Source organism: Stegodyphus dumicola, chromosome 9 (genome assembly GCF_044657685.1).
Source record: "Stegodyphus dumicola isolate Sdum_Otavi_A_Nest chromosome 9, ASM4465768v1".
Classification (NCBI taxonomy): domain Eukaryota; kingdom Metazoa; phylum Arthropoda; class Arachnida; order Araneae; family Eresidae; genus Stegodyphus; species Stegodyphus dumicola.
In genome coordinates, this window is record NC_140776.1 from 103,258,656 (window position 1) to 103,275,312 (window position 16,657).

The window sequence follows — 16,657 nt, forward strand, 5'->3', positions numbered from 1 at the left end:
TAATACGTTTACGCATGCGCGTTTAATGTATAACGGACGGTATAAGCTAAGCTAAAATTATCTATTTCAGTTAATGTTGCAGATTGCGTTGTTCCTTAATCTTCTAATTGGATCCGGCTTATTATTTTTTGCAGACTGTTAGAGCAATTTTATAAAGGTAAGCTTGAACTTTCGATTAAGTCAAATAGAATTTCTGATGCTGGAGCTGCTGTAGGATCTACAAAGCGAAAGTATGTTTCGATGCCCATCAAACATAAAGTGGAATTGCTGCAAAAAAATGTATAAAGGCACATCCTTTCATTTTCTAACAATTCCGAAATCTGTTTATCAATTTCACGCTGCTCTGCGGAAAAAAAAAAGGTTCCTGGTTCCTTTTTTACCAAATGAGCTGTAGAAAGCAATGAAAAGATCGTTCGATAACACGATCGAGAAGGCACAGCTTTACCGGCTACCCTTCGCAAGAATATTCTGTTATAGCAACTATAAAGGATCAAATAAAAACAAACAAAAAAAAATCTACATATTTTTAGCTTCTCCTTTTATTGTTTAGTTAAGCTAAATGTCTCGCTTCAATCAATTAGGAAGGTTTTTACAATATTTCGCTGCATCTCTGTGAAGAGCCAGCAGCTCTCCAAGGCGCAGTAGTACACAATTTGGGAACCACTGATATAATTGCTATTTAAAATCAAAATTTATGTTTTAAATTGCTAAAGTATGTTTTCTTTTGATATGATGATAATGTCTGCCCACTAGCAATAAATGTCAATAGTTTGCAATTTTTTTTTAATTGCAAAAATTGCCAAATTGCACGATTGTGGTTGAATTAATTCGTAAGTACCAAACAATTTCACAACAAAAATTGCTGCAATACAAAAATGCAAAAAATAATAAAAGGCAAATGGACTTTACATCTACTGGTACTCCTTCATCAGGGGATTAGTGTAGCAAGAGAAGTACAAGAAAAAGCCTGTTTCTAAGCTGACAAATGTGCAAATACATGAAATTAATATTAAATTAGCAAAATAAAAATTAAAAATTTTAACTTAATAATATGTGCCTCCATCAATGCAGCTCCTACAGTTTGGGGTGGAAAAGGCACTTTATTCTAATTCGAACAAAGTGTATAAAACAAACAAACAAACAAAGAACAAAGTGTATAAATTCGAAAAAGTATATAAAAACAAAGTGTAAACGAAAATTGAAAAATCAATACAAATTTACATTTTTTATCTTTCTTATATTTTAAATTATATATGTATGTGTGTGTGTGTATCAAAATATGCTTTTTATATTTCTAACATATCTTAAATAGTCTTACATCTTAAATTATATTTTTTTATCAATCTATCTATTTATATACACATACATACACTGACAGAAAAAAAATCCCAACACCAAGAAAAAAATTACTGTAAAGCACTGAAATTTCGGCAATACATTTACTTAAGTAACATATTTAATTGATTAAATTTTCAAAATCACAGGTTAGTTTGACCATGGCAAAGCACTCGAGGGTTATCTGCCTAAGGAGTAGGTATGCCATATACAGTGAAATGTCTTTAATCCAGATTCGTCGGGACTTCGGCGATTCCGGATTATAGATCATCAGTTTAAATCTGGTAAGATGGCATGCAGAAATTATAAAATTAAAAATATGAAACCGCAATTTATGAAATAAAGAGCAATTATGATCTAAAGGGTATCAAAATTTACAAAAAAAAAGTTTAATATGTATTTGTTTACTTTATTAAACATTTCTTTCAATGCGCACATGCATAAAGCATACATTACACATAGTCGACATTAGAAAATTGCAACCAGAAAACTATTAAATGTGTATTCGTGATATTTATAATGACGAGGAATTTCATTTAAATCATATCAAAGACGGAGTACATCGAGATGAAATACTACATTTAGTAAGGAATTATAAGCTGAATAAAATAAAAACATCTGCCCTGAAGATAAGGATAGTGCTGACAGATCAACTTCCAGTTCATTGCGCACCGCGTCGTCCCCCCCCCTCAGAGCCACGTGAAATTGATAAACAGATTTCGGAATGGTTAGAGAAACAAAGGATATGCCTTTATCCATTTTTTGCAGCAATTCCACTTTTTGTTTGATGGACATCAAAACACGCCTTCGCTTTGTAGATCCTTCGGCAGCTCCAGAATTGGAAATTCTTTTTGACATAATCGAAAGTTCAAGCTTACTTTTATAAAATTGCTCTAACAGGCTGCAAAAAATAATAAGCTGGATCCAATTCGAAGATTAAGGAACAATGCAATCTGCAACATTAACTGAATTAGATAATTTTAGCTTAGCTTATACCATCCGTTATACATTAAACGCGCATGCGTAAATGTATTATGCGCATGCGTAAATGCATATGTGCATGCGCAGAAAGTTTGTAGCTTTGAGGTCCGGATTATAGATCATTCCGGATTATGGACATCCGGATTAAAGACTTTTGACTGTATATGTGTGTGTGTGTATTTATATTTTTTATCTTTCTAATACATGCAAATTTTCTTACATCTTAAATTATATTTTTTTAAATATCTATCTATTTATACATATACACTCACACTGACAGAAAAAAAAATCCCAACACCAAGAAAAAATTACTGTGGAGTACTGAAATTTCGGCAATACATTTATCTAGGTAACATTATTTAATTGATTAAATTTTAAAGATAACAGGTTAATGCACAAGCATGAGAGGAGTAATTTCAAATGTGAAATGTTGGTACATTTAAACTGGTGTAGCCACCAGAATTTTTAATGCAAGCATACAAATGTTCATGCATTGTGTTGTACAGGGGCTGGATGTCAGTTTCTGGGATGGAGATCCATGCCTGCTGCACTTGGTCAGTCACTACATGGACGGCTAATGTTGGTTGTGGATGACACTGGAGTTGTCGTCCAATAATATCCCATACACGCTCCACTGGAGAAAGATCTAGTGGTCTATCAGGTCAAGGCAACATGTTGACACTACTGACCATGCAGGGTTACAACAGTGGTACGAGGGCGAGCATTATCCTGCTGCAAAACACCTCTTTGTATGTTGTTCATGAAAGGCAGCAGAACAGGTTGACGTAAAAATTTGCAGTCAGAATACATGGGATAACTATGAGAGTGCTGCTGTTGTCATATAAAATTGCTCTCCAGGCCACAACTCCAAGTGTAGGTCCAGTGTGTCTAGGTCACAGACAGGTTGGTTCCAGGTGCTAAACTGAACTCCTTTTAATCAATGCACAGCCATCACTGGCATCAGAAAACACAACAGATCTCCACTTAATCCTCTAAAGAACACAAGCTTGACACCACTGATGTCGCAAACAGCAGTGGTTTGGAGTCAATGACATGCACACTACAGGGCATCTAGCTCGAAGCTGTCTTTCAAGTAACCAATTAGTAACAGTTCGTTGTATCCAGCAGCTCGAATTTCGGCTGCTCGTAGTATGATGTGCTACAGCCATATGTCAAACACGGCAGTCTTCAATCTCAGTAGGGCCGTGCCAGCTGACTGGAACCCGGCCTTCTTGAGCCTAGTACCTTCCCTTGACAAACAATCATGCACAGTGAATACATTCCTCCCAAGATTTCTATAATATCAAAGAAAGAAAATCTACCTTCTTGTAGCTCTATTACACAACCTCATTGAAACTCACTGAGATGTTGTACTTCTTCATCTTATTAAAGGCATTCTTGACCAACATCAACTCACTACTTCAAATATCAATGATATTGTTGCGTGCGTACAGGTTCGTTACAAAATGAATGCACAAGTCCAATAAAAAATTAACAAAAAATTTATTATTATCACAAAATGCTTAAATTCTCTCAGATATTCTTTCAGTTTTACAATATCTCACAGTAGTTATCTTCTAACTACTCAAACGTTCAAAAGAACTTAATTCAAAACAGCTAAAGAAAGCTAATCCGCGAATTCGCTACAGTCAACAAGAGCAGTTTTCTAAACAACAACAAACTAAGTAACTACTACGAACTGAGAGGTTTTCCTCCTTTTATAAGATTTTAAAATCGTGCGTGAGAATTTTCTAGTACTTTCTCGAAATCAAAAAGAGATATTTATTAAATGTTACATGCACACGCTCTTGTATTTTCAATTTTCCGGCTTAGCTTTCTTTTAATAGTCGTCACGCGCTGCACTGCGCGGGAAATAAAACCATTTAATTTACCATTCAACTAACATAAGCTATTTAAATACCAAATCCGTAACACTGCCCCCTTCCCAAGGACTGCACGTCCCTGGCAGTACAATCCCTGGACAGGAAGCCAACCTTACAACTGTGGCATAAATGCAATAATAAGCATTACATTACAATAATAAACAACATGAACAATAAATGCAATAAATAAAACAAATCAAATGCTGTCAAATACAAATCAAATACTAAATACACATTTAGAAACAAAAAGGACCATGGTCTTGCACTATTTACAATTATTTACATTACATACTATGGCCATAGTAATAAGCTAACCTGTCGTAATGAACGACTTTAGGTTTAGAGCTCGATGACTTACGGATCCGAACCACGACGTCATTCGTTTTGTTTAGGACTGCGTAAGGACCATCCCAAGGTGATTGTAATTTCGGACAAGTCGGATTCCACAACCAAACCTTGTCTCCTTTGTTGAATCTATGTCCAGTAGCTCTCGTGTTGCATCTGGTCTTCACTTTCTCCGTCGCCAAGTTCACTCGCTTTCGTGCGGAACGGTGCATCACTTCAAAACGGGCCTGGACATCTTGGATGTGCTGCTCAGGCGATGAAGGTGTATCCGTATGGCGATCAAACAGGTGGTTTTAAGGCAGACGAAGGTCTCGACTGAAGAGCATCTGGGATGGAGAATAGCTGGTAGTCTTGCGTTTTTTTTTTTTTCGACCCTAGTATGATTTCAGCAGCTTCCTGAGCTGGGTCTTTCGGACAAGGCATCGACATTTCCAGGCGAGGATCCCTGTTGAGGATGGATAGTCATGTCATCAGATGCTGAAAGCAGTTTGTTGTTTTTCAAGTCTAAGGAAAAATTGTATTTCCTTAAAAAGTCCAATCCGAGCATTTAAGAATCAGTGATCTCTGCTACATATGCCGTGTGATGGTAAGCGGCACTTCCAAACATGATGCTAATGTTTACTTTTCCGTCGATGTCAATCTTGTCACCGGACACGGTCTGGAGGGTAACGCAGGGCGGTGTCCAGATAAGTTTGCTTCCCAGTTGTTGAGCCAAATCTTTTTGGATGACGGTAACGTTGGCTCCTGTATCTATCGCCATATTGCAGGGAACTCCATTAACATTCCCATTGATGGACAGTCCGTTACTGTTGCCACACACTGTAGAAATCTCAAGCGCTTTAAAACAGGGTTTTTCATTATCTGGCAACATAAGTTTCTCGATATGGCTATTAATTTTTTTTCTGCATCGTTGCTGGGAAATAGTCTTAATTTCCGTGCTCTGGGGTGTTCTGCAGTTCCTTCGCACGTGGCCTTCTGCTCCGCAGTTCCAGCAGTTTGGTTTCTTGTCACTCCTTTTGCGTCTCATGGCATTTAATTGTCTGTTTAAATCATATGCCTTATTTTCCGTGCTCTGGGGTTTTTTTTAGTTCCTTCGTAGGTGGCCTCAACACCTCAGTTCCAGCACTTTAGGGTCGGTTTCTTTTCACCAACATTTCTTCTCAAGGCATTCACTGGTCTTGTCAACTCATCCGCTTTATTATCCGTGCCCTGGGGTGTTCTGCAATGCCGTCATAGGTGACTTTTAGAACCACATCTCCAACACCTTCGAGCGACTTTGTTCTCACTGCTACTCTGTATCAAAGCGTCGACTTGTCTGGATAAATCATCTAAATGAGCCATCAGTTGATCCACTGGCTCGTGGACTCACATAGCTCTGACTGGGTAGTGGTCTCTATGAGTTGCTTGCTGGGCTGCCTCGAATTTCATGGCGTACAACAGAGCCCTTTTTATATCCTTCACACCCGCAATTCATATAGCTTTCTGTATTTCAGGATCCTGGATGCTGTCGATGAAGTATTCCAGAGGCAGGATTTCCCTTGTTTCTGTCGGGCACTCCGAAAAGGCGAGGTGGGACAGCTTTTCAACATCTGTGGCGAGCTCCTGAAGTGTTTCCGTGGTTTTCTGTTGGTGGGATTTTAATTGAAGCCTACTGTAGTCTTTTAAACAGTTTTCCCCAAAGCTCAGCTCCAAGACGCAGGACAGAGCTTCAAAATGTAACCTTTTGTTTTCGGGAAGAGTCTAATGGATATCCGCTGCGTCGGCTCTTAAAGAAGTGGCGAGATGACAGGCCTTAGCTTGGGAATCCCATCCATTTGCATCTGCCACGATCGAAAATTGTGTCTTATACACCTGCCAGGAGGTCTTCCATCATATGTCGATAGCTTCAGAGAGGGACGAGCAGACATGGGTAGAAATTTTAAACCATCCGAAGTGCTCCCTGCCATCGCTACGAATTTCTTTAAAGTGTCAACTTCTTTGGCGACGACAGCAGAAATTCTGTCTTTGATTTGTTGTTCAATATGTCCTTGGACGGCAGAGACTCTTTCTTCAATTTTGTTGGAAGGCCGAAACTCTTCCTTCGACTCGTTGCTCCACAGCCGACACTCTATCTTCTATTTCATCTTTGACGGAAGAAACCTTTTCTTCAATTTGCCCGACTTTATTTTTGACAGCTCCTATTCTGTCTTCCATAGCCTCAAATTTACTTTCTATTACACAGGTTATTTCTCTTTTCATTTCGTCTGGACCTGCTTCAATCTTTTCTTGTACAGCTTTTATGTCTTCTTTAAAAGTTACTTGACCAGCTTCCAACTTTTCGTGACTAGATTTCATCTCATCTTTCATTTCTTCTTGTGCCGCTTTCATTTCTTGCTGGCCCTTTTCATTTCCTCTTTAAATGCAGCAAAGGCTGATATCTGCTGTCTTAACTGCTCTTCCATCGCTCTTGTGATTGGCATTCAAATCCCACTCGCGACATCGAAAATTGTTGCGTGCATACGGTTCGTTACGAAATAAATGCACAAGTCCGATGAAAAATGAACAAAAAATTTATTATTATCACAAAATGCTTAAATTCCCTCAAATATTTTTCAGTTTTACAATATCTCACAGTAGTTATCTTCTAACTACTTAAACATTCAAAAGAAGTTAATTCAAAATAGCTAAAGAAAGCTAATCCGCTAATTCGCTACAGTCAACAAGAGCAGTTTTCTAAACAACAACAAACTAAGTTACTACTATGAACTGAGAGGTTTTCCTCCTTTTATAAGATTTTAAAATTGTGCGCGAATATTTTCTAGTACTTTTTTGAAATCAAAAAGAGATATTTATTAAATGTTACATGCACGCGCTCTTGTATTTTCAATTTTCCAGCTTAGCTTTCTTTTAATATTCGTCACGCGCTACACTGCATGGGAAATAAAACCATTTAATTTACAATTCAACTAACATAAGCTATTTAAATACCAAATCCGTAACAATATATAATGCTTACAAACTTTACAGCATGTATTTAAAGCAAACCAGATTTGCATGTTCATAGTGGTGCTATTATAGCTATACTTTTGTGCCTTCCATGAAATCTGAATAGACGTCATCTTTTAATGTATAAGCACGCCTATCAAATTTCGTTTATGTAACATATCTCCATAACTCCATCTCGGTGTTGAGACTTTTTTCCCCATCAGCATGTGTGCATGCATGCATGCATGCATGTGTATGGGTGTAGTTTTTTTATTTGCTATAAAATCTACCTTCATGATAGTAAATTTAAATAAATCCTGATATTGAATTTTAATTTGTATCTTTGTGTACTTTTCCATTTTGCCTGCATGGGCGATGATGTCACCAATAATGGTACATTTGATGCCAAACAGAATATCCTCACTGGTAACCTTTATGCCTCGTTTTCAAAACAAGTCACAGCCATTTATTATCAGATTAATTGTTTTTTTTTTTCAATATTGGCAAAAACGTACATATAATTTTAACCAGATAGTTAAATTTTATGCCCTAAAGCCATTCGCGATAATTAAGTTAATTAGGATGCAATCACACAGCTCACCCAAAGGCGAAAATATAAAAAAGGCAAAGTCAAGGGTTAAATTCATCAATTCTAATGAGAATGCACTAGCGAAGTAAAGCACTGCAGCTATTCATACCTAATTCAAATAATTCTTTCATTTAAACTTGTATACCAAATTAATATTTAACTTGAAATTAATGTAAATAATTACTGAGAGAATTAGATTTTTGTAGCTTAGTTTACGTGAGATGAGATCACTTGGGGTCACGTGATATGAACCGGCAAATCAGGATGTTGAACCATAAAAGCATAGTAAATTCTTCTTTTTACATATTTATTGTCTTTAATTATCGGCTTTTGTCAAAATTTTAAAAGATATTAAAATGTTTATGCCTTCAAAATACAAAATTCTTAAAAACTAACATTTCTTAAAATTTTTTATGTGTATACTGTATGAATTTGCCAATAAAGTCTGCTTGGCGAGATTTGCGCCAGCGAAACGGAAAAGTACCATATTTTTTTTTATTTGCTATAAGATCTACTTTCATGATAGTAAATTTAAATAAATAATGATATTGAATTTTAATTTGTATCAATGATAGAAGCTGCAAAGTAATTAATTATTTACAGAGAACAGGCAATGGAAATGAGGTTCAAAAAAATTTTTGAGTTGGACTTAATCATAAAAACAATGTAATAAAACATAATATTTTTTGTTATTGTGTGCAATAACTTATTTTGTAGTTTTGAATAGATGAACACAAAAGAGGGGGAAATCTTTTCTAATGCTGCTGAACTTCAATCTTAACTATAATATATAGTTCATGAAAAATTTCATAAGTCATGTATTCCTTTCTATCACACAAGATTTAATATATTGCAAATGTCACCTCATCAGATTTGAGAAGATTTGGAAAGTAAGATATTCTTGAGAGAATTGGAAAATTTTTTCCCTGGTGGGAAAAATCAGTTGGAAAAACTTGATTTTTTACTTATTAATATTATTACTTACTCAATATTATTACTTATTAATATCATTACTTATTAATATTATTACTCACTTAATATTATTACTTATTAATATTATTACTTACATTTTGTTTACATATAACACTATACTAATTCAGAAGTCAAACAACAAAAATCAGTGTTATATTTACAAAAAACACTGATTTTTGTTGTTTGACTTCTAAATTAGTATTTATTCGGCGTGTTATTGTGTCTTAAATATAACACTATAGTTTGATTGTCTTAGCCGCGACCATGAGAGCAAACACGCATACGCCATTCGGACCAATCTATTCTCAAAACAGGCTGGATGCACTTGAATCATGTAGTAAGGATTTTTTCCGTTATTATTTTTTCCCTTTTTATTTCCATTGCATTTTAAGAGCACAAAAATGAGAAGACAGAAAAGTACTTAATAATGCAGTAAATAATCTAAGTTTATATGCTGATCATCATTTATAATTAGCTGTTTAATTACATTATATTTAATTTTGTTCATTTATTTATTTGCATATTTGTAAAAATGCAAGTGTTTTAAGAATTAGTTTTGCTTATGTACGTTACTTAATACAAAATGTAATAAATAAATTGTGTTGTATTATATTTCAGTTATTTCGTTTTATTGTATGGTTTTGATTTTATAACTGTAATTCTAATGATTCAGTTACTTATTGTATGATTTTCATTATCATTTATTAAAATGAATTTTAACAATTTAATTATTATTATTAATTATAATAATTAAAAGACAGTAAATAATTATTATATTTATATTATAATTAATAATTATTCTATCTTTTTTATATTTGAGCTACAATATACTCCTGCAATATTGCTTGCTTTTTTCTCGGGCTGCGAGTTGGGGAATTTCTTAGTTTTCCATTCTCAGCTTCCATGCCACAAAATATAATGACATGATGTAGCAACTTCTTAGCACCACTTTGAAACACATTGTTTCACCAACTGAACTCATTTTAATGATGAAAACAAGTTATCAATTCTACTTACGCAAAAAGCCAAACTATTGGCAAATGTCAGATGGAGTGGAAAATTATTGACCGGATTCCTTTTTTTACTATAAAAAGAATACTTTCTCTAAAAAATATAGTTTCATGATGTTTAGTGACTTTATCTTTAAAAATAAGAAATGAAATACACATTGTTCATATCAAATTCATAAATTCCGAAAAACAATTTCAACATTCTCGCTTTCCAGACAGCAAACCAATGCAAATCTTGGCATTTATTTCTGCAAATATGAACCAAAGACACGAAAGACAACCGATAATAGAATCACTCAATGGCATGGGGAATTTCCTTCCTTGGGTCATAAAAATTTCCTCTTTCTAGCGAAGAGAGGACTTTCAAGTGGACCTCTCACCCCATGTCACATAATTAATGCTCCTTTTGGATGATTCGGTATGTTTTCGCAGAATGTCAGCCAAGGTTGTGTTTGAGATGATCGAACTATACAAGATAACTAATAAATTTAAATATGACCATTATCGGTACAAACACAGAAAAGAAGTACTAAGGCGATACAGAAAGAAATGAAGGACTAACAAAACAGTAGAAACCAATGGAAGCCCTTTTTAATAAGCACAAAAGAGAAGCAGGTAAGCTTACTGTTTATTAAAGAGAGAGGCATCAATTCCTTCAGAATTTTGCAGGAATGACTGGGGCAACTTAGGTGAGACTTCTGCCAACTTTCATGGTTCACAGAATATACTTAAGTACCTTAATTTTTTATTAAATCACAAATTACAGTGATTATTTTCTTACTGGGCAACATATCCGAGAGGGAAAAAAGTGAATGAAACGCTACATCAATAAATTCTCGAAACTATCTCTTGAATCATCACGATAATTTCAGACATAGATAATAAAGTTCATGTGCATCATTTAAAATTCTTGAAACTGTCTCTCAAATTGTCCTAATATTTTTGGACACAGATAATGGAAATTATGTGCATGAACTCCAAAACCATTTCTTGAATTTTTATGATAATTCCACACATAAATAAATCTAGTAATTCATGCCAGGCTATACAAGTGTTTCATTGAGCACATATTTCATCTGTCTACCAGCCGAACTCTTCAACCTAGCTGTTTAATTTTGAGCTAATGTTACAGAAAGAAAACATACCTGTCACTACTATAAAGAATTTACTTCACAAATGCAGGTATAACATGAAGCATAACTCTTCATATTTCTATGGGCATGCTTGATGTTCGATGTGGAGGCCTTTTGTAACATAGCAGATATCTGCACAATAGTTTAGTTCTTAAGCTCTTGCCAATCCACCATATTCTAACTGTTGGCAATCAAATAAAGGCAATCAAATGACTTACCATTTTTTTCTTGAACTTTTAAATAAAATAACTCAAAAGAAAGTTTTAAATAAATTATTGTCAGCCTAACGGTTAAATAGTACAATTTTCCATTTGGTTACCTAACTTGTGTACAAAAAATAAATCTTAACGGAGTTTGAAATGGAGTCTATAGGCAGAGGATACTTCAGAAAATAAAAGATCAGACTTTAAAAATAAATATTTATGGGAGCAAAATTTCTCATTATTGCCTGAAATTTGGAGTGATCAAGCAGTGGATCATTGTCGAACTTTTCGTTGTTGAACCATGTTGATCAAAAATTAGGAAGACAATAAATATCAACAGATTAAAAGAAGTATAATGCTCTGGCATCAGAGCCAGGCAACTGGTGCAGTTACAGAGCAGCAGTATGCGGTGAAAAATTTTAGCTTTGACAGGCAGCAGAATGCCTCTAACCTAGTGCAATATTTACCACCAACTCTAACCCAGCACAAGGTAGAAAGAAAGAAGGTCATCACACAAGAAATTGAAAAATACAAGAAAATGTCACAAGCTAAAGACCATTGTTCAACCAACAATATCTAGCATATTCAAATTACTACAGGACAGCCTCATGCCACGGCAAATTGAAAGGTCGAATTCTAACAGAATTTCTATTCTCTCCAAATTATCGATATGAAATCCAACAAAATGTCAGTGAAGTTCAGCAAGTGAATTATTCAGCACTGCTAATCATAACAAAATTACAGTACTCTTAAATGCAGATATCCAGTTAGATTTTGTAAAACTGCAGGCTGAAAATCATAAAACCTACAATCTATGATGTAAACCATCCCATAAGTTCCAGCTTCTTATGTAATGGCTATCAAGCGTACTCAACATGGACTTGATCTTAAACTGAAACCCAAGTTTCTCAGACCATATAAAATCGTGAAAATCATGCCAAAGGGAAAATTATTTCGGGGTTCCCCTTGGCGAAAACTGGCGATTTTTTTTTTTTTTTCACTATTTCTGTTTATGTGCAACATCCTCCCAAGTAAAATGGCATCCAAAACATAATGCAATAAAACATAATTAAAACATTTAAAAAAAATCCTAATCTCAAACTGATTTTAAATCAAAATAAAACAAGCAAATAACATAAAAATGGAAATAATCTGCACAGTGCAAAAAAGGAAATATTGACTTAACTTTATTTAGAAATTTCTGAGTCTTCGGTGTGTGGCACACAGAATTCCTTAACGGTATCTAAAACTGTTTAAAATTACCTCAACTAGAATCTGTATACTGCTCTCTGTATTTCTTTTCCCATTCGTTCCAAATCGCACAGAAACTTCAGGTTAATCTTACCACTGCCAGTTTTTTTATGGTGTAAAACACAAAATAAGCAATGCACTTCCTAACCGACATCCAATCTAGAAATAAGCCCTGAAAAATATTCTCCCAGCAACCAAAATCAGCGCAGTCACATGTCAATCACGTCATGACAGAGTTTCTAAAACATACACCACAAAATACTCAGATTACCATAAATGAATCAAAAACTTAGAGATAATCCAAGGGTACCCCAAAATACAGACTACCCCAAGCCAAATAACACTTACAGTGTTGAAAAATGTGGTTTCTTTGATGGGATTTCCTCAATCTATTTTCACTTGAAAAAAAAATCACAGAATTTCACAAATGAAATATCACACAACAATTTCAAATCATAAAATTATATCACTTAAGAAGTACAGTATCATTCAATGTTTGCATTCTCTACTGAAAATCAAAGAACCTAAAAAATCAACAACTAATACTAATAGGGCACAGCTTAAAATTATATCATTTTTTATTTTATCAATTATAATGTTAAAGAATAAAATGATAAGCTTTATTTTCTAATGTCTAAAATGACATGCAGAAATATAAATTTATAACTTACCAAAATAAATCTTGCCATTCTGCACGTGTAATTGTTTCTTGATATAAGAGCTTAAGTATTATTGGCTTCATAGCAGGCCACTGATCACCAAACGAGATTTTCCTTCTATCCTAATTTTTTAAAAAAAAGGCCAATTACTCAAACAAAAACTGAAAAATTCAAGGAAAAAAATAAGTGCTATGCAATTAACTTGAAAGTTTTGGCTCGACTGCTTAGATTTACAGATTATTTAAATTATATAAAACAAATTTATAAAAATATAAATAAGAATAATAGACATATTATCAGTTTTCATGATGGACTAAAATGGAAAATTATAATTTACTTGCAAATGATATCAATATTTGCATAAAAAATAGTCCCAAATTGCCCATTAAATCCATTAAATGTTCAATTTTCAGGAACCCTTTTCCTTCAAAACAGATTTATGATCTCATTACTTATTTTATTGTAACATGATGAGTAACATGATGAGTTGAAAACATGATGAGTTGAAACATGATGAGTTGAAAAAAAAAATCTTCATAAGACAGCCACAGCAGATAAAAAATTGCTTCGTGACTGGCTTTTACCCATATACTTGACCTAGGGTAACACATAAAATGAATCTTTCTTTAAGCAATAACTATGATATGTAGCTATAATAACATAAAATTAAATATATATACATATGCATGTAATGGGATGACTGGGTCATGTGGTCATGTGGGGGCAGCCTTTTTTGTGTTCTCAGATGAGAAAATAAGCTTACAAAGGAAATATAGACTTTCTGACAATGCCTCTGTCTATCAGGCAGAGTTAGGCCCTGCAAGAGGCCTTATATTGGCTTATTTCTAATTCTGCGACAGATCCTGTACAAATCTATAGTGACTACGAAAGCGCAACTGTTTCAATTGCGGATGTTTGTCCAAGTAACGATCTAATTAAACAGATAAAAGACATGCTCATTTTTCTTAGCGCTTTCAGAGATATTAAACTCTTTTGGACAAAGAGTCATATTGGTACCAATGGTAACAAGCTAGCAGATAGATTGGCAAAGGCTGCTACTAAAAATCAAATTATTGATTTTGAAGTAAAGACTTCCTTTAACAGTTTGAAACCCTTGTTGAAAAGAAAAAGTTTGATTCAAGGGCAAGCAAAGTGGAACGACCCAGATTCTAAAGAAAGATTCACTTATAATTTAATTTCAACTGTAAGTGAGAGAATATGCCTAAGTGACAAGTATCTAAACCAAGCTTTAACTAATCATGGACATTTTCCCTTTTATTATAATAGGTTTTCGATTAAAAATTGTGCATGCCGGTGTGGCATGAGTAATGTCGATATTGAGCACCTGTTGCTTAGATGCTCTTCTATGACTAATATTGTTCTAAGATTTATTCCAGATATTGTTAAATTTAATACTCTAAAAGATCTAAGTAAAAATACAGTGACTAAATTGAAATTGTCAAATTTCATAAAATATGTATCTGTAAATGTACTAAATTTATATATTGATTGTGTTTAAAATTTGTCTGTCTGTTTAAAGGAAAACTAGAATGTTTATGATATTCTGCTATTTTATTTCTTTGTATATGTAAGCAATATAATTTTATGCATGCAATATGTGTTATATTTTACAATAATTTACAAAGTATGTAATAATGTACTTTTGTTGGTGTAGCTGGTAAATCTCACCAGCTCCTACACTTTAAGTTCATATGTTAGTTGTTTATTCTATTTTAAGTTATTTCAGGTAGTAATGTTGTAGTTCTACTGCTTAATAGGCCTGATTTAGGCCTTGTTTTAAATCTCAATGTTTCTTTAATTAAATAGCTCCAATAAGCCCTGTTAAGCCTCTAATGGCGGTACAAGAAGTTCAACCAGTCATATATATATAATGTGTGTGTGTGTACATATATATATCATCATTAGTAGGGCACAAAATGATAAAGAACAATTTATGCACTCTTAAGTATCATATTTACAAATAACTATGAAGTCACTAAACTATAGTTTAAATTTTATACTTTGAACAAATTCAATTGCACAGGGATTCAGGCAGAAAACAGGTGAAGATTTTGATGATGACTGTCAAGTAGATGTGAAAAATGCAAATTTATATATGCAAAGCTAAATGAAAAAACATATTTGATCTAGCCAGAGGGATTTACTGAAGAGAAAAAAAAAATTGTGTGTTTATCACACAGGACCATTTACGGTCTGCATCAAAACGGCCATGAATGGTTTTACGAATTTGAAAATACTTTAGAAAATCTACATTTTTGTTTATAAGAACTTTAATGTAATATGTAGCTGATATTGTAACTTTTAGTACAGATCCGCATCGTATGAATAAAGTAATCTCACAGTTGAGTAAGTTTCTTTATCTTAAAGTATTATGCATAACTAGAAAGTTACTCAGAATAGAATTTTAACAAAATGACAATGGGACCTTCATATTATCAGCAAAAATATATCACAGAAATTTTTGAAAAATTTAAACATTTCTAGACACCAATAACTTTACTTTCCATAACTAAAGGAACTGTTCTTACAAAATTAGGCTGTCTGTCTACAAGTGTAGAAATTGCTAAAATTCTTAAATTACCTTTTAGAAATCTATTCGGATGTTTGTTTTTGTAGCTAATAGGACAAGGCTCGATATCGCATATGCAGTTAATATCTTATCACAGTTTCAGAAGGATCCTAGAATTAGGCATTGGAAAGCACTGTTGAAATTGCTTGGTTATCTCATAAGTACTAAAGCATATAAGTTAAACTTATCCAGGATTAAACACCTAAATTTATATTGTTATTCAAATGCTGATTAGGCAAGTAATAGGGATGACCATATGTCCATGGGTGGATTCATATTATATTCAGATGAAATACCAGTAATTTGGAAATATCCACCACGAAGGCAGAGTATATCGCCTTATCAGAAGCAGCGAAGGAATTGATGTGGACGCAAAATGTCTCACAAGATGAGGTTTTAGAGTTTAATTTGGAAGAATGTAAACTATTCTGCAATAACAAATCTGTCACTGATTTTCTAGATCACCAGTAAAAAACCACTGGAGTAAGCACATTGACATACAATATCACTTTACTAGAAAACTGGTGAATGATGGGGTATTTGACCTCGAATTCATCCCACCAAATTAAATAATGCAGACTTATTTATGAAAGCATTAACTGCTATGGACTTGAAAACATATTTAATAAATACTATTACTTGGAACATATTTAATAAATATAGCTATACACAATATGTTAAAAAATGCCCCTTTGAACATAATTTAAAATCTGAAACCTTTTAGATTTTTTTTAGTCCACAG

At 33.7% G+C, this 16,657-nt stretch overlaps 1 protein-coding gene across 4 annotated transcripts in view; it reads right to left on the reverse strand.

Annotated features, from left to right (window-relative positions):
• Positions 1-16,657, reverse strand: part of LOC118205983 (cullin-5-like) — a 170,684-nt gene that overhangs the window by 132,570 nt on the left and 21,457 nt on the right. For all 4 annotated transcript variants that reach the window (XM_085823827.1, XM_085823830.1, XM_085823829.1 and 1 more), the window contains one exon: positions 13,338-13,447. In XM_085823827.1, coding sequence (XP_085679953.1) covers positions 13,338-13,447 — 110 coding nt within the window. The remainder of the gene's footprint in view (positions 1-13,337; positions 13,448-16,657) is intronic.